The 17,772-nt window shown below is 51.1% G+C and overlaps 1 protein-coding gene across 16 annotated transcripts in view; it reads left to right on the top strand.

Moving 5' to 3' along the window:
* Nucleotides 1–17,772, top strand: part of LIMCH1 (LIM and calponin homology domains 1) — a 302,543-nt gene that overhangs the window by 190,376 nt on the left and 94,395 nt on the right. For all 16 annotated transcript variants that reach the window (XM_041742412.1, XM_041742409.1, XM_041742410.1 and 13 more), the window contains one exon: nucleotides 15,724–15,830. In XM_041742412.1, the coding sequence (XP_041598346.1) occupies nucleotides 15,724–15,830 (107 nt within the window). The remainder of the gene's footprint in view (nucleotides 1–15,723; nucleotides 15,831–17,772) is intronic.

Here is a 17,772-nt window from a genome sequence, read left to right as displayed (position 1 = left end):
CCCTGCTTCCGCGCACCCACTCGGTGTTTCCAGGGCATTGAAGCACTTCAGTGCTTTGGGCACCCCGGGCCTGGGACGGCTGCCTCTGGGCTGCGTGTGACACACGTGCTGTGCCGTGTCCATGCCTCCACCCTGGGTGGTCCCAGCGCCCGGCCCATGCGGCTCCACGTGGAGGCTTCCCTGCTCCCGCCGGGGCTGCGGGGAGCTGCTGCCGAAGGGCAGCGTCTCAACGGCTGCCTGGGACTTTCAGGAGGGCGCCGCACTCAGTGGGCACCCAGGCTTCGCTCCTCCTCTCGCTGGTAACGTCGGGAGGCCAGTAGGACCAAGCACCGGAGGCCCGGCCCTACACAGGGAAGACGCAAATCTCATGCTTTGCCTCATCACGTCATACGAGGTGTCCTGTAGAACAACGGTGAGGTGACCTCACGTCCTGCCGACCTGGCAAAGATAACATTCGGCAGATAAAAATAGGCAGGTGGACGTCCCCAGTCGTCCAACACTGCTGCCCTTCCCCTGAATCGCATACTGACCCCCAGAGAACGCCTCACCCCTCGGCGACGGGACAGAGACTTCACAGGACCCCCGGGTCCCGAGATTGAGTCCCGCATCGGGCTCCGCGCAGGGAGTCTGCTTCTCCCTCTGCCTGTGTCTCTGCCTCTCTCTCTGTGTTTCTCATAAACAAATAAAAACAAATTTCTCATAAATAAATAAAATCTTTTTTAAAAGATACTATATGTTAATTATGCTGGCATTTATTTTTTATTGTTTATATGCTGGCATTTAAAATTCAAAAAATAAAATAAAAATAAAACCACAAATGGATAAATAATCCCAAAGCTGGCCCTTTGAAAAGACCCATAAAATAGATAAACCCCTTGCAAGCCCAATTCAGGATAAAGCAGGGAAGCAAGAGAATGCAAAACAAAGATTTGAGAAAAAGAAAAGAAATGGCCAAGCAACAGATACAAGAAAAATTAAAATCATTTTGAGACTTGTATAAACAAACCTGGGGCAAAGGGGTCGAAAACCGGCAGAAAAGGACGATTTCTTAGCAAAATGTAAATGATTGAAATTGTCCCCAGGAACAACCAAAACCCTGAAGATACTGAAATTACCATCGAAGGGACTGGAAAGGTAGAGTCAGGGCTGACGGCGGCTCACGGGCCGGCTGGTTGCAGAGCTCGCCTTTCAGGAACAGATAACAGTCATATTATTTGAACTATTCCGGGTGAACGAAGAAAAATGAGGACAAATACCGGCCCTGGTGCTAACCCTGGGCACACACGTGGGCGTGGGGCTGTGGTGGGAGCTGAGGGCACGGTGGGAATGCGGGCGAGGCCCTGTGGGCTCCACTTCCTCCCCCGGAAGGTCGGGCCGACGCCGAGGTCCCCTGGCGGGGCCGTCCCGAGCCCCCGGCGTCCAAAGGCACACGAGTGTGGCACACAGCGCGGGCGCCAGAAGCGGGTGACGGGGGTGCCGGGCCGTGGAGCGCCGGACTCTTGGTGTCGCTCGGGCCACCATCTCACGCTTGTGGGCCCGAACGGCTCCTCCCCGCAGGCAGGTGCCGCGGAGTCTGCTTGAGCGTCTCGCTCCCTCTCCCTCTGCACCACCCCCTCGTGCACACGCGCTCGCTCCCTTTCTCAAAATAAATAAATAATCTTTAAAAAAAAAAGAAGCAGAGGGTCGGGAGGATAAGGATGGAGTGAGGACGAGGTCGACGATGCCCTCATCATCAGCGCCTTTACCGTTATATCTGAGAGACTCAGGGAAAGCCTGGGGGCTCTGGGGCCCCGCCGTGTGCCCCTAGTGTTGTCGTGGACACACAGCGTGACCTTGGGAAGCTACGGGAGTGACCTTTCTTTCTTCTTTTTGTTTTATTCTTCTGGTAAAACATACGCAACTTAAACTTGACCGTCGTAACCGTCTTAGGTGGCGGCTCCGTGGCACCGAGTTGCTGCCGCCGTTGTGCCCCGTCACCGCCGTTCGTCCCCCGCGCTGGGTCAGAACCCGACTGGCCTCCGTGCTGGGAGACCCTGGCTCCTCCCGCGGGTGTGGCTGCGTCTCTAGAATCAGGTGCACGGGGAACCGCCCTCGGGGTCCCGGCCCTAGGCAGCCGCCCCGGGGCCTCCCACGTTCCCACCCTCACCCTCCCCGGTCGGTGGGCCCTGCTGGTTCCTCTCCTCCGGTATCTTGTTTTGTGAACACGAACAGCATGTGCAACGTGTTAGCTCCCGTCCGAGGCCAAGAATGTGCTAGGTGCTGTTTGTGAGCGATAACTTGCCCATTAGATTTATTGTATAAATTAGGCCAAATGCTGACTTGGAAAGAGGAAGCCAGTATCCATGGAAAATTTATTATTTTTGAACATACCTTTTTTTTAAATGTTTCTTGAAGATGAAATGTGGTTTCCACTTGTGCATGATTACAAAGCCGAGAATCTAGAGTCATTTGAAGGTAATCTTTCCGCCCGCACCTTTTTTGAATTACATAGGAACAACAACAAAAAAAAGGAACAGTTAAGGGGGGGCCCCCAACTTGGGTTAAGAACCTGATAAACTTGAAAAAGAATACAAAGAATGGCAGTGATGTTTTCACCAGATTTCTCTCTCTTTTTTTTTTTTTTTGCTTCGGATTCCTACTCCGCATACCTCTCCTTCCTTCTCACATGTGTCTGAGTATCAGCAGAACGTTTGCAGCAAGCTTTTTCCCAGCCAAAAATGTTAAATACTGCAATTTCTCTGGGCCGTGGTGTACGGCGACGACTGCAAAGGTGGATTCTGGTGTTTTACTTTGTGGAATTTCCTTTCTGGCTGGCTTTTCTGGCCTTCTCAGTAGAGAGGTGGTGACCCCTAAATACGATAGGGGTAATGGTGTTTGGGTCCATCAACGTGGCTCCTGCTTTCCGTACTCCTTCGCCTGTTTTTTTTTCTAATGTCCTCCACATGTCTGACCCGGCCCCTGAGCGCTTTGTTCCTGGGGTCACTCTTTTTTTTTTTTTAATTTATTTTTTATTGGTGTTCAATTTGCCAACATACAGAATAACACCCAGTGCTCATCCCATCAGGTGCCCCCCTCAGTGCCCATCACCCAGTCACCCCCACCCCCCGCCCTCCTCCCCTTCCACCGACCCTAGTTCATTTCCCAGACTTAGGAGTCTCTCATGTTCTGTCTCCCTTTCTGATATTTCCCACTCATTTTTTCTCCTTTCCCCTTTATTCCCTTTCACTATTTTTTATATTCTCCTGGGGTCACTCGGACTAGTAAGTCGTTGGCTTCGCTTGCAGCCCCGTGAAGGCAGCTGTGCAATGTATCCTCCTTGTGGGGCTTGAGGGGGGCAGAGATAACCGGGTCCTGGCTGCTGGACTTCTGCTAGCCCGGCGTGCCACGGGCCTCGGCATTGCCTGCACAGGAACTGGTGAGGGCGCCTAGCAAAGGTTGACCGTTGTAGACGAGGAGCCACAGCCCAAGTGTGACGACTGTTGCCCTGTCCTCTGTGTTGAGTGTGAAAGTGTGAACCGTGTGTCCACGTCCATGGGGCAATCAACATTTCTTTATGTCTCGTGCGATAGCAAGCGGTGGACATGGTGGCAGGAAGGGTCCTGACGTCCAGTAAGCTTGGGAAATGCCAAGTGCAAAGTGAAGACCTGGAAATAAACAGGGTAGAGGGAATTTCTCAGAACGGTCTGTCCTAAGCCTTATGAACTCCAAGGGTGGGGCAAGCACTTGGCAGCGTTTTATCTGACCTGGGACTCTGCCTGTGTCTCTGCCTCTCTCTCTCTCTCTCTCTGTCTCTCATGAATAAATAAATAAAAATCTTTAAAGAAAAAAAAATTTCCTTCCTTTTAAAGGCTAAATAATATCCATTGTATGTATGTATCACATTTTGTTTATCCAGTCATTGGTTGATGGGCAGGTGGTTTGGCTTCTTTTCACCTTTTGGCTCCTGTGAATATGAACATTGATGTACAAGTACCTGTTTGAGTCCCTGCTTCCAACCCTTTTGGGTACATACCTAGTAGTGGAATTGCTGGATCATATTGGAACTCTTTGTTTGACTTTTTAAGGAACCGCCAAACTATCTTCCACAGAGGCTGTGCCATTTTATGTTCCCCCCAGCAACGCGCGAGGATTCCAATTTCTCCACGTCCTTGCCAACTCTTGTTATTTTCCTTGTATTTTTTAAAAGATTTTATTTATTTATTCATGAGAGACCAGACACACAGGTAGAGGGAGAAGCAGGCTCCATACAGGGAGCCCTATGTGGGACTCGATCCCAGGACCCCAGGGTCACGTCCTGGCCGGAAGCAGATGCTCCACCCCTGAGCCCCCCAGGTGCCCCTTCCTTGTATTTTTTATTTTTATTTTTTTAAGATTTATTTATTTATTTATTAGAGAGAGAGAGAGAGAGAGAGACACGGAGACAGAGGCAGAGGGAGAAGCAGGCTTCATGCAGGGAGCCCGACCTGGGACTTGATGCAGGGTCTCCAGGATCATGCCCTGGGCTGAAGGTGGCGCTCAACCACTGGCCACCCGGGCGTCGCTACCAGTTTGCCTTTTTTTTTTTTCACCAGTTTTTATTTATTTATTTATTTATTTATTTATTTATTTATTTATTTATGAGAGACAGAGAGTGAGACAGAGAGACAGAGACACAGGCAGGGGGAGAAGCAGGCTCCATGCAGAGAGCCTGATCCCTTGTATTTTTTTTTTCACTGATTTTTTTCTTTTTAAGATTTATTTATTTATTTATTCATCATAGACAGAGAGAGAGAGGCAGAGACACAGGAGGAATGAGAAGCAGGCTCCATGCCAGGAGCCCGATGCAGGACGTGATCCCGGGACTCCAGGATCGCGCCCTGGGCCAAAGGCAGGCGCCAAACCGCTGAGCCACCCAGGGATCCCCCCTTGTATTTTTTTAAATAGCCATTCTGCTGGGTATCAAATGGCATCTCATTGGATTTTGATTTGCATTTTGTTGTCATTTATTTAATTTCTAACCTAGTTAGGACTGATAGGTGACTTGACTACCATTAACTAACCATTCACATAGTATGTAGGCTGGAGAAGCATCCAGAATGGTGTTTACCTTGTTCAGTGAGATGTGCCTATTGATCGCATACTTAAATGTGTATAGACTGCCAAATTATTATAAAAGTTTCTAAAAACTTATTTTTGGTTCTGCATTTGCCTCACCATGGGTGAGAAGTCCAAACAGGCAACCATCCATGGACCCCAGTTTGACTATCACTGCCCTGAGAAATGCTGAAGTCATATATTACATGTCAAATATATGAGTATTGTTTAATGAGGTATGATAGCTTCAGCAGCTTTATTTAGTATTCTAACATAATGCAAAGCTATTTTTCATTAAATTCCCAAGTACAATGAGTGAATTATGCTGGAAAACAATCTGGCAACATGACGGTAACACTTACACTGTGTTTTAGGGTTAGTCCGAGTAGTTTGGGGAATAGTTTGGTCATTTTTTGGAGAGAGAGAGAGATGCTTTGGAATCTAGACAGCTTTTCTGATAGGCTGGAATCCCAGTTCTCCTGAGATAGTGCTATGGCACCGACCCTCCAGTAGGCTCGAATGTCAAGTCCAGGAGAGGAGAAGCTGCTGCTCTGTGGATGGTCATGAGTCTGGAATCCAGAGAGAGAGAAAAAAATCAAGGTGCCTGAGCCTTTGGGATCGGGAGCTCTATTTTCCTAAATGTCCCAAAGGAAGAGGAGCTAGTCTCCCATCACCGTGAACCAGGAATCGTGCTCGAAAGCTCTTCCAACAGAGTTAGTTCAGTCGTCGTGCTTGTTTCGCTCGGGGGTTGGTGGTCTTTGGCAACTAAGCCTGTGAAGTTTGGGAAGATGAGGCAACATTACAACTTAGTCTGTAGGCTCTTTGAAAAGAACATCTAAAGGACAACTAAATGTGATCAGTCATATATAGAAACACTAAAAAAAAAAAAAAAAAAAAAATGGTAGTAGCAGCTCTGTAGACTACTCCATGAGAACTTTGAGAGAAAAATCCGTACCTGGGCCACTCTTGTGAAGATGGCCAGCATGGCTAGCTTTGGCTGCCAGGGTCCCCTTTCTAGGGAATCATCCTCCCTCTTTTGGAAACTCTTGTGCCCCCCTACCTGGACCCCGACCATCGATTAAAACAATCCCTTGTCTCTTTTATGGCATCCCATTGCGCGCTGTAGGAGGGAACCTCACCCTAGGCAGGCCACTAAGGGTCTTTTCCTTCTCCCAGGATTTTTTTTTTTTTTTGAACTGCAAGTGAAGAAGAAAATTAGTCCTCTTGTGGGGTGACAGCCATGAAGCTCGGGAACTAGGAATCCACGTGGATGAAAACTGTCTGCGAGGAAAGCAAATAAGCCAGCTTGCAGAATGAGCAGACAAGAGATGAAGCAGCTCCAGCTTCAAACACGCAAGGCCCTGGTTTCCAGTCGTTTCCAAGGATCAGCTGCCTCCCCAGTCCCCTGTGGCTGGGAGGTACTGGGCTCTGGAATCCAGTATATGTCTATTTGCGTCCAGGGTTCTCTCACTTGAGATTAGGGTCCCGGCTCTCACTGGGACCCCTTCCTGCCCAAAGCACCTAGCACATTACACCATCTTTCACGCAATAAGAATTCAATTCATACAGTTGAATTGCATACCATTTCATGCAATAGATATCTTTTTTTAAAAAATATTTTATTTATTTATTTATTTATGAGAGACACAGGGAGAGAGAGAGAGAAGCAGAGACCCAGGCAGAGGGAGAAGCAGGCTCCATGCAGGGAGCCCGACATGGGACTCAATCCTGGGACTCCAGGGTCACGCCCTGGGCCGAAGGTGGCCTAAACCCGCTGAGCCCCCCAGGCTGCCCAATAAATACCTTTGAACACATTTTAAAAAATAAACTAAAATTAAGATGGCCACAACCACTGGCTGTTGGCTGTTCACTCTAACACAGACTTACATTTTGCCCCCGTTGCTGAAAAAACGTTAACTGACTGCTTGCAAATGCCTTACAGTATCCAACTTTCTATTCCTTTTTTGAAAAGCTTTTATATACACAACCTGGGATTAGTGGGGTGAAGGGATTGAACTCTTTGGGGCTAATGATGTCTATCTGTGGATGGAGAAGATGGAGGCATGGTCGAGAGATGTTAGAAAGCAGAAGGGGCGTGTAAAAACCTCAGCAAGGGGCAGCCCGGGTGGCTCATTGGTTTAGCACCACCTTCAACCCAGGGTGTGACCCCGGGGTCCCGGGATCGAGTCCCACGTCGGGCTCCCTGCGTGGAGCCTGCTTCTCCCTCTGCCTGTGTCTCTCATGAATAAATTAATAAAATCTTAAAAAATAAAATCTCAGCAAGGAATGAGAGCGCAGCTGAGCAGGGACACCCAGAAGGCTTACCACATGGATCCAAGGGGCCCAGGGAGGTGGGCGCTTGTAAATTTATTGCAGCTCCAGACAAAGTAACGGCACCATTATTTCCAGTAGCACCAGGAGAAGATTGTTAGGGATTTAGGGTGATCAGCAAATAATATTCCTCCCTTCCCCTCCCTGCTGAGGTATAAACGCAGGAGGCAGATGGAGACCAAATATCAACTTTACTTCCCATGAAATAAATAGGAGAGCGGGGGTTTAGAGCAGCAGCCAGGAGGGTTTGCTAATCCTCACTCCTGAATTAAACAAATTGATGCACCCGCTCCTGGCACAGCTGGACAACCACGGGCCTCCCCCGCGGAGAGAGGCCTCCCACCACGTGGCAGAGGCAGACAGGACACGTGTCTTATAGACAGGCTGACTTCCACGGAGGGAGGTCCAACCTGGCTGAGCTGAGCATGCCCCGTTCCTCCGTCTGTGCAACCAAGCGGAGGAGAGTGAGGGGCTGGAAGTGTCGTCCCTCGGCGTAGAGACAGGAGGGGTGGGCGTACCCGATGCCCCTTCGAGTAGAGGCCACACGTGGTTGGGCTGGTTGGCCGCCAGGCTCGCATCTAAGGCTCACGGTTCCACCTGCACCATCTCCTTTCCTGCTCTTCACTCCCTAAGAGAAAGACAGAAAGTGGGGACATTGAAGATACAGCAAGTGGGGCAGCGGAATAGTCTCGCTGGTCTGGACTGGGCCACGAGGGACGCCAGGCACCAAGGGGGTGAGGGAGATGGACTGAGAGAGCAGGGCAGCATCTGGAGATGGAAGAGGGGGCGTTAGGGGAGAGAAGGAGCCAGAAGCCTGGAGGAAGGGGGGCTAGACCAGGGCAGGGTGTTGGAGTCTCAAATCCCACTGGCTGGTATAGGTGATGACTAGGATGACTAGGATCCTAAAATGCAGCATGTGAGTAAACGCTGTTGGAATCGAAGGCGTCCGAGAACCGTCAAATAAGCTGCCCACAGGGAACGTGACATCACCCAGAACGGCGACTGTGTTGAGGAGCGAGCCTGGCGCCAGGGTCCCCGTGATTGTGACAGAGGTAGTGAGTGGGACGGAAGACCGCGTGGTGAAGGGCTGATGGCCCGAACCTCGGACGAGACGAGCGCGAGCCCAGCACGGTGGCCTGGGGCGGCCAGGCTGGGACCCGCGTTTCTCCAGGCCCGTGGCTTGCCTAGAGGGGACAAGCGCCAACGTCTCTGGACCCCCTGCGCCTTATCCCATAATCTCTTCTCCGCTAAACTTCCCAAAGGTGCCTCCGTGCGTCTCCCCCATTGTTTGGGTTCTACGCCGACTCTGAACGTTCCCACAGTCTGACTTTCACCGTAGTGTCGCGCCGAAGGTCTCCCCAAAGTCAGGATTGTCCTTTGGGTCAGAAAGTCCGTTCATTGATGACTTCACGGTTTTCACTCTGGTGGAAGCAAGTGCCGTCGGTGGGAAGCATGCATCGTGTCTGCCGTTGCTTACTGAACCCCCATGGGGCCCCTGTGATATTAGGGGCATCCCTGTTTTTATGGCCGTTCGCCCCTTCCACGCGTGTTTGTTGGGTGTGTACCTGCTACGAGCCAGACGCCGTTTTAGGTAACACATAGGTAAGAAAATGCGCATGCGGAGGCCCTGGCCGGGCTGGTCCCAGGCCAGTGAGGGGCTGTGTCCAGCTGCAGGGAGAGGAAGGGCGGGAGGGACGAGGCCGGATGGGCAGGGCAGCCGCTCGAGGGCTTTGGAGGCCACCGTGAGCATTTGTGCTTTCAGAAAGGGAGACTGAGGCAGGAACCAGGTAAGCAACCTGGCCCTGGTACTTGGCTGATCGGGGGCAGTGCTGGGATCTGGATGTAAGGCTGCGGCATCTGGCACGGGGCCCGAGGGGCTCCCTGAGCAGTGCTCCCCCCGGCCCCGCTGGTGTTCCAGCTTCCCTTCCACTCGCCTGGGCTACCCCGCAGTCCTAACGGGCCCCCTGTCCTCGAACGGCCCCCCGGTACCGGCGTTCCGGGTGGCCTTGCGTCAGGCTCTCCCGCTCCCTCTCAACTCCTGGCCGGGTGGCCGGGTGGCCAGGTGGCCGGGTGGCTGGGTGGGCGCGCCCTGGTTGTCCCCAGACCTGCGTGGCTGTCGGGCTTCACCTCGGGGCTCCAGACCCGAATGCAAGCTCCCCAAGGACTGTGGCTCTTTCACTGGATAGTGATCCAGACTTCATTTACCATTTCTGACTCTCAGGTCTCCCCTCGTCTGTCCCTTGGTGAGCCCCCTGCCTCCCCTTCTCTTCCCTCGAGTGCACTCAGCCGCCAAGCAGCAGGTGCTCACGGCGGCCTCCCCTCGGTTCTTCCTGCTTCCACGTGAGCTCGGCTCCCCCCCGCCCCCCGACTTGCTGGGACCCTCCTGGAGCGGGCCTACACTCACCCGGTGGCTGTCCCCACTGCCACCCACTGCCACCCACTGCCACCGGACGGACGCAGCCTCTGTGTTTTCTTTATAACGATGCTATTTATTTATTCCTGAGAGACCCAGAGAGAGAGAGAGGCAGAGACCCAGGCAGAGGGAGAAGCAGGCTCCATGCAGGGAGCCCAACGTGGGACTCGATCCTGGGACCCCGGGGTCACGGCCTGGGCCAGAGGCAGACGCTCACCCCTGAGCCCCCGGCGCCCCCACATTCTGGACTCGGTGGGCGTCTCCGCCTCTGGGAGCCGCCGTGCGAAGATGGTTTCTGTGAGAGGCTGAGGAATGAAGTGCGGGGCCCTGTGCGGGGCCTGGGGCGCCCCCGGGGGTGAAGCTGAGGCCCCCGGTCGGCGTCCATGGTCCACGGCGGTGACGACACAACAACAGCAACTACCTTTTAAATTCTTCTTTCTTTTTCTTATTTTCACCACTTCCTCCGTCACTGGCAAGGGCTGCGCACGCCCCCCGCCTGTGTTCCATGGTTGGACCAACGGTCCCTCCTTCCACCTTCCACGGGCTTTTCTTGTCCGGAGTGGACAGGAAGGTGACGACGACTTCCGCGTGCCGAGTGCCCGGCTCTTCTGTGATTCAGGCGTCTGGTAAGGGGGAACTGCATCCTCCGGCCTCCAGATTCAGAACCCGAGGCTCAGAAAGGCGAGGCCGTGAGGCCGAGGCCCCAGAGCCAACAGACAGACGAGGCTGGAGTTCTCACCGGAGACCCCCCGACTCCGAGGCTGTTTCGCCGTGTCCCTGGAGATACCCGTTGGCGGGCTTCACCCTCAGCACAGAGCCCACTGCAGGGCCCGATCTCGTGACCCCGAGTCACCCAGACGCCCTTCATTTCCACTGTCGGATTGGAGGGCCGACCTCGGTTTGGGGATTTCTTGAACAAATCCAGCTGTTTAACGTGTCGTGGACGCGAACCCAGAAGAGAAGCTATTTTTCATTCTCATGAGTCCCCAGAACCCAGTACTTCATTCACGTTAGATCTTTAGCGCGTGCCTCCTGTATCCCGGGGATGGTGCCACGCTCCACAGGTAGAGACCACCCCGGGCTTTCCCTCGTCCTGCCGTTGAAACAAGAGAAGAGGGTGAGCAAAGTACAAGGAGCTTTTTCAGAGAAGAGGCCCTGGGCAGGGTGGAAAGCTCAGGCCTCCACCCCAGGGTTGCAGGGAGTGTTTTCACGCACGGTGCAGCCCAGAAATTAATGAAATGAGAGACCACCAGCCCAAGAGCAATGGACACGTGGATGCACATTGGCCGAGCACAGAGTGGACTCTTTGAGGGACTCGACGTCGAGCATCTGTGTTGAATTGAGACTCACGTTGCAGCACTTCCCAGCTCGCCACAAACGGTGGCCCTTCCATCAGCGCCACTTGAGCGTCTTCTTTGGTGGCCTTGCAGGAGTCGCCTCTGACGCAACCGCTATTTCCTCCTTGAGTTTGACAGGACTGGTCCTGCCAGCCAAGTCGTGTAGTTGGATGCGCTTCTACAAAGATTCTTTTATTTTTATTTTTTTAATTTTTTCTTTTAAAGATTCATTTATTTATTCATGAGAGACACAGGGAGAGACAGAAGCAGACAGAGAAGCAGGCTCCATGCAGGGAGCCTGATGTGGGATTTGATCCCGGGTACCCAGGGTCATGCCCTGGGCCAAAGGCAGCACTAAACCGCAGAGCCACCCGGGGATCCCCCAAAGATTCTTTAAAAGACTGTATTTATTGATTGATTGATTGATTGATTGATTGATTTTAAAGAGAAGCAGAGGTGGGGGGAGAGGTTGGCTGAGCACGGAGCCCCACGCGGGGCTCGATCCCAGGATGCCGAGGTCACGACCTGAGCCAAAACCAGGGGTCGGATGCCGAAGGGACTGAGCCACTCCGGAGCCTCATGTGTCTACAAATTTCAAGACGTTTCCTTCAAACTTTTTAGGAAAACTTCCGAAGGTCAGAGAAGTTGGAAGAAGGCCGAGGTGAATACCTTCGTATCCCTCCGTGGAGTAGGACCGAGGGCTGCACAGCCCGTGTCCTAATCCAGCCCCGGGCCTGGTTTTGTGAAAAAAATGTCGGAATATGCAGGCTCGCATTCATTTCTGAATCGTCCGGCTCGGAGGACAGAATCAAGTCATTTTGGCAGAGATATTTAGAGGCCCACAAAGGCCCAGGCTTTTACAGAGAAACCTTCCCAATCTCTAATTCTTAGATTCACCGGTTGTTAATATTTTGCCATATTTGCTTTATCCCTTTCTCCGCGACAGGCAAACATTCTCTATCTCTCCTATAGGCGCACACCCATGTTTTTTTTTTTCTGACCCTTTGAAATTACGTCACAGACATTATGATAAATTGTCCCTGAACCGTTTCTATATTTGCTTAAAAATAAAAGCACTCTGGAGATTCCCCCAAGAGATTAAAAATAAAAATAGCATATGACCCAATAATTCCACTACTGGGTATTTACCAAAAGAAAATAAAAGCGTCAATTCAGAAAGAAAAAAATAAAAATAAAAACACTTTCCTCTGCAGCCGTAATAACCTCATCATCCCCCCCTTAAGAAAATCAATATTCATTCAATAACGTCATTCAACACACAGTCCATATTTAAATTAGGTGTTTATAGCCCTTTTTTTCCTTTTTGGATATAGGATCCCAGCAAGGTCGTAAGTTCCACCTGGTCATCACGTCTCCTTCATGTCCAGTTCTTGTTTTTTAATGACATTGAATTTTTGGAAGAGTCCCTTAAAACCTTTTTCTGAAGCCTCACCAAGTTTTAATGGGTGCGTAATGCTGCGATAGTGAGAGCTGATGTAATGCTCAGGGCCACCCATCAGTGACTTCTGCTTCCCTCCTGTGGGCCCGAGACACTGCTGTAACGCTCGGCGTCTGCAGCAAAGGCACGGAGACGTGAGTTTTGCTTGGAATTGTACGTGTGGAAAAAGCTCAGCGTGAAGAGCAAGGCAGATGGCAATTTGCAGGATGCGTTTTACGTAATTAAAGGCCCAGTCCTTTTTACCCACTCTGGTGCCCCTGTTAGCTCTTGGCCACGGAGCCCTTTCTTCTGGCTTTTCTCCTGCCCGGGCCTGGCTCCCCTCCAGCATCATCAGGCTGCAGCGAGGAGCTGGAGGGAGACCCGGAGTCATTAAGTCTCCCGGCCCCAATCGTTCAGCCCGGCTGGCAGCACAGCACTGTTGGGTTAGCCGTCTGTGTGATGAAGGTGGCGTGGCACTCAGGGCCATGGCTGGGGATGCCTACGGGAGGCGCGCCTCCTTGCCTTTCTTAAGAAACGGAGGTGCCACAGTCATGTGCTTCTTAGGGGCCTCCGTGCTGCTCACCGTTGGTCCTTGTACTGCGATCCCGAAGGAGTCCTACGGAGCCCCAGTACTACGATCCCGAAGGACTCCTACAGAGCTCCAGGACCCATCCTTTCTTTTCCCCCCAGGGAGAAGCCCTCAGGGCTCAGAGACCAAGCAAGAAGATGGTTGCATGCCATAGAAAAGACTCACATGAACATCTAGTCGAAGTCTGGAGGTGGGGGGTGAAGGGGATGGAGAAACCTCGAAAAGAAATTGGATGAATTTTTAAAAATATTTTATTTATTTATTCACAAGAGACACACACAGAGAGGCAGAGACCCAGGCAGAGGGAGAAGCAGGCTCCCTGTAGGGAGCCCAATGCAGGACTTGATCCCGGGACCCTGGGGTCACGCAGTGGGCTGAAGGTGGCGCTAAACCCCTGAGCCATCCGGGTGCCCCGAAATTAGATAATTTTAAAACATGCCAAGTGACCGAAGGAGAGACGGACGGGGGATGGCTAACTTCAGACTGTGACCGGCTCATTGTCACTCATGAAGGACACAGTCTTGTGCAAATGCAAGGACACAGGCCAAACAAAGGAAAGATATTCTAGGAGGGGTCGCCCTCCATGCCGGAGGAGGGGGGAGGGCTGAGATTGTGGTATCTCCTCGGTTTCCCCGCCTCCTGTCTTACTCCCCTGAAGTCCTTCACACCCCGCACCTTCCCTGCACCTGTCCCCCGGCCATCTCCCTCTGCAGCCAATCTGGGCACTGTTTCTCAGATTACAGCCTACCTTCCAGGGCCGCCACAACCCCCTGTGACCTCCAGAGCATCATCTTCCTTTGGCACCACCTCAGATTTGATGCCTGAGCTTGTTTTGTATGCCATGTGTTTGCACGTCCACCCCTTGCTGCGCGGCCTCGGGCCAGGTGCTTGGTGGTTCTGTGCTGCAGGCTGCTCATCTGTAAACGGGGATGATGGTAATACCTGCTGTTGGCACCTACGGGGTCCCTAGTAAGGTAAGCTGGGAGTACCTACTAGGGCGGCGCAGGGGCTACATGAGTTAGCGTGTAGGAAGCTCCTGGGGGGAGTACTGGGCCTAGAAGGGCCGTGCACAGCCAGCCGTTCGTTGCTGTTGCTCTTTTGGTTGTGCGCCCGGGTAGATTAACTTTTGGTCGCTGCATTAAAAATTACTATACACTTAGAGTCTTAGGTCAGCACCCACTTCTTTTCTTAGTTTCCGTAGATCAGAAGTGTGGACGTGGGGTGACCTCTGCTCAGGGTCCCACGGGGCTGAAGCCAAGGTGTGTGCGGGAGCTGAGTCCCACCTGAGCTTCCAGGCCTTGCCCCAGCTTCTGTGGTCATTGACGGGGTTCAGCTCCTTGCAGCCATTGAACCCTGGGCCACCAAGAACTCTGCTCACTTTCCTTTAGATCCTCCCGGGGTTACATGAGGCCCAGTCAGATAATCTTCCTTGGGATTAACGCAGAGCCAGCTGGTTAGGAAGAGAACCGCAGGGGGATGTCCAGCACACTCACGGGCCTTGCCCTCCCAGGGAGGCGACTGTGCAGGGTGTGCACAGGGAGCAGCGCTCCCGGGAGTCACCTTGGCCTCTTGCCTACAGACTGGGTAACTGGGAAATCCTCCGCCGCGTGCCTGCTTTCTTGAACTGCGTCTGCGTGAGTATATGATTCGATGACCACCGCCCCCATCGTTTCAGATTTTCTAGCAACTTTCTTGGGGCATTCGGATGGATTCACGGCACTCTGGCCTCTGGAACCAAGCCTACTATTCCTCTCCTGTAGTTCTCTCTAACTGGTGGGACCCGGTAGCCCGTCAGAAGTCTTCTAGGAAGAGGACAATGAGGGACCCGTAACTGTGGAGCCGGCTGCTGATACCCTGGGATTGCAAACGGGTGGCCCCTGGTTGCAGTCTTTTCCAGAGTCTTCTGCATATTCTTGACTCCCGGAGATGAAGGGCCGAACCTTTAATTGTCTGATGTGCCTGATATGTACCTGCTAGAGGAAAGGTTCCCTTCAAAAAAGGCCTTGTGCGTCATTTTCAAAAGCTTTCCTCTCTCCTCTTCCTTCCCTTCACAGTTAAGTCTATATTTTTTCCCCACTTAGCACAATTTATGGTCCACAAAGCAGTATTATCAGTCAAAACCTGCTGATAAAGAATGCATGTTAGAAGATCAATTTAAAAGAAAAGCCTGTTGCTGACATTTGGGTGGTAAAACTAACTTTTAAAAGAATCTATCCAGTTTGAACAAACTCTAGCAATAAGACATGGGCAAAACCTTGAAGTTCTAAGGGTTACTTGGCTCCTAGGAAGATGGTTGGTTCTGCTTTTCAATGATATTTTACTTGCTGTTTTATATAAATGTGTTAAGGTAAAGGGGAAAAAATGCACCTGGCATACTCTAATAAAGTAAGATTTTATTATCCAATGAGCCATAATTTAGATCCGACTCTTGCCGTCTTAACAACTGGCGTTCCTCTGGTAATCTGGACTATTAAAGAGGAGGGGCTGGTCCATAAAGGTAATACAAGGTAATATAGACCGGGATTTCTTTTTTTCCTTTCAGGACAATATCATCTTATTCTTGAGAGGTTGTAAAGAGCTTGGCCTGAGGGAATCTCAACTTTTTGACCCTAGTGACCTACAGGATACATCCAACAGAGTGACCGTCAAGTAAGTAACACAAGATTTACGTGTAAGGAAAACTTAACTTATGGTTTGATTCGCAGCTTTGTGGTGATGTTGTAAGTAAGGTCTAAGAGGCCACATACTGGACGTGTCTCATGAAATAAAAATGGGAAGGTAAAAATTAAGCTTTCAAAACAAGACATGTTGGCCTTGTGACTACGTAGCTTTCATTCTGGTCAAATGTGATTTCTTTGAAATGCAAAAATCACGCAGAGAGAGTTAGAATGCCAAAGAGGAGAAAAACGTTAAGTGAGACTTACTGGAGGGAGAAGCAAGAGAGAAATATGCTCAGAAACCCCCTGTGTTAGACTGAAAGCCTTCATTGGCTCCAGTTGGGCATTTGAATAGGCTCTCGGGAGGGTACAAACTTGGTAAACAGATCCGGACTCTGATTATTATGCAAAGAGGGCAAGAGATTATGGAGAAATCGCTTCCTCATTTACATGGGTAACTGTTTTCTCATGTGTCAGTGATCAGGTTCTTTGAAGATGGATTATTGGCCATTTGACTGTAGTTGACTGTGTCTACTCACTGAGCCAGTTTTGCGGCCAAAGAATTTTTGGGAAAGAATGGCACAGTAAGGGAAAAGGCAGTGTGTTTCTCGGGAAAGAAATAGCTGGTGGGAAAAAAAAATAGCTGGTGAGCAGGGTGATGAGAAGAAAGCAGCTCATGGGGCGGTAGCGATGACGTTCCTGTAGTTTAGAAGTTCTTCCCACCCTATGGAGTTCACACAGAACACTTGCCACTGCAGTCAGACAATATTTGGCATGATATTGCCAGATATCTGAGGGTCTGTGGGCTGGCTACGCTTCTTTTGATTACTTTTGGGTCATTTTTATCACGGATGTGCAGAAAAAGGGAGAGAAGCCAAAATTCAGAGCTGGTAATTTCATACTCTTTGCCAATAATGATTATCAGGAAGAAAAATGGGAGCTACTGAATGAAATCAAGTTAGTTTATATTGGATTTTATGATTCATGACGGGAAATAAGGGAGAGCCAGCCATGATTGATCATATAAAATCACACTTCTCCATTGTCCACGCGCCTCTCTTTAATATTTCTCATGGAAAAATTTTACTTGAAGGCAAAAATAGAATACAAATTATGGTATCTGGATATGGAAAACCACCGTTTTCATCATTTAAAGATATGTCTGTATGTGAGAGAGAAGGAGAGAGGGCACAAGCAGGAGGAAGGGCAGAGGGAGAAGGAGAAGCAGCCTCCCCGCTGAGCAGGGAGCCTGACGCAGGGCTCGTCCCAAGACCCTGAGATCATGGCCCGAGCTGAAGTCAGATGCGTAACTGGCTGAGCCACCCAGGCGCCCCTGCCTCATTTTAGACATCACGTGCTCCGTGCACTACTGCACCTAAATCTGGCCTCTATAAATTGTTCACTTTAGGAAATGCTTTCTGACTCCTCTGACATTTATAGTTTCACCTGAGTGGCAAGCGACCAGAAACAACTCCATGACATCATAACGGCTGGCGCCACACACGTCGCTTTGATAGTACAGGAAGGTTTGTTTGGACGGTGTTGGCAGCTGCACTGTTTGCTTTTTGGAGCTGCCCCAAACCCATATGTCCCTGAACCAGGAGAATTCTGAGACGGTTTTGGTTTCAGAAATTCAGAGTTTATATCGCCATTGTTGCTTCTCCACAAAAGACTGGGCATGAGGAAGTTGAGGGCTGGCCCTGATCTGCTACTCCCAGGTCTGGAAGGGTCTTGCCTTCAGCAGGGCTCTGTGTCTCCGCTGTGAGACGGGGCTGGGCAGGAGGTCCTCACAGAAAGACGCTAGCTAGGGCTTGCTCAGATCTGCGACAATCAGATCGGCCCAATCAACGCCGAAAGAAAAAGGCAAGAGGACAACGTAAGGAGGAAGAGTCGCTTAGCCCAGTGGCACAGACGCGGTCACGTCCCAGTTGCTG

Source organism: Vulpes lagopus, unplaced genomic scaffold (assembly GCF_018345385.1).
Source record: "Vulpes lagopus strain Blue_001 unplaced genomic scaffold, ASM1834538v1 ctg48, whole genome shotgun sequence".
In the NCBI taxonomy this organism is placed as follows: domain Eukaryota; kingdom Metazoa; phylum Chordata; class Mammalia; order Carnivora; family Canidae; genus Vulpes; species Vulpes lagopus.
This window is presented reverse-complemented; position numbering and strand designations above follow the sequence as displayed.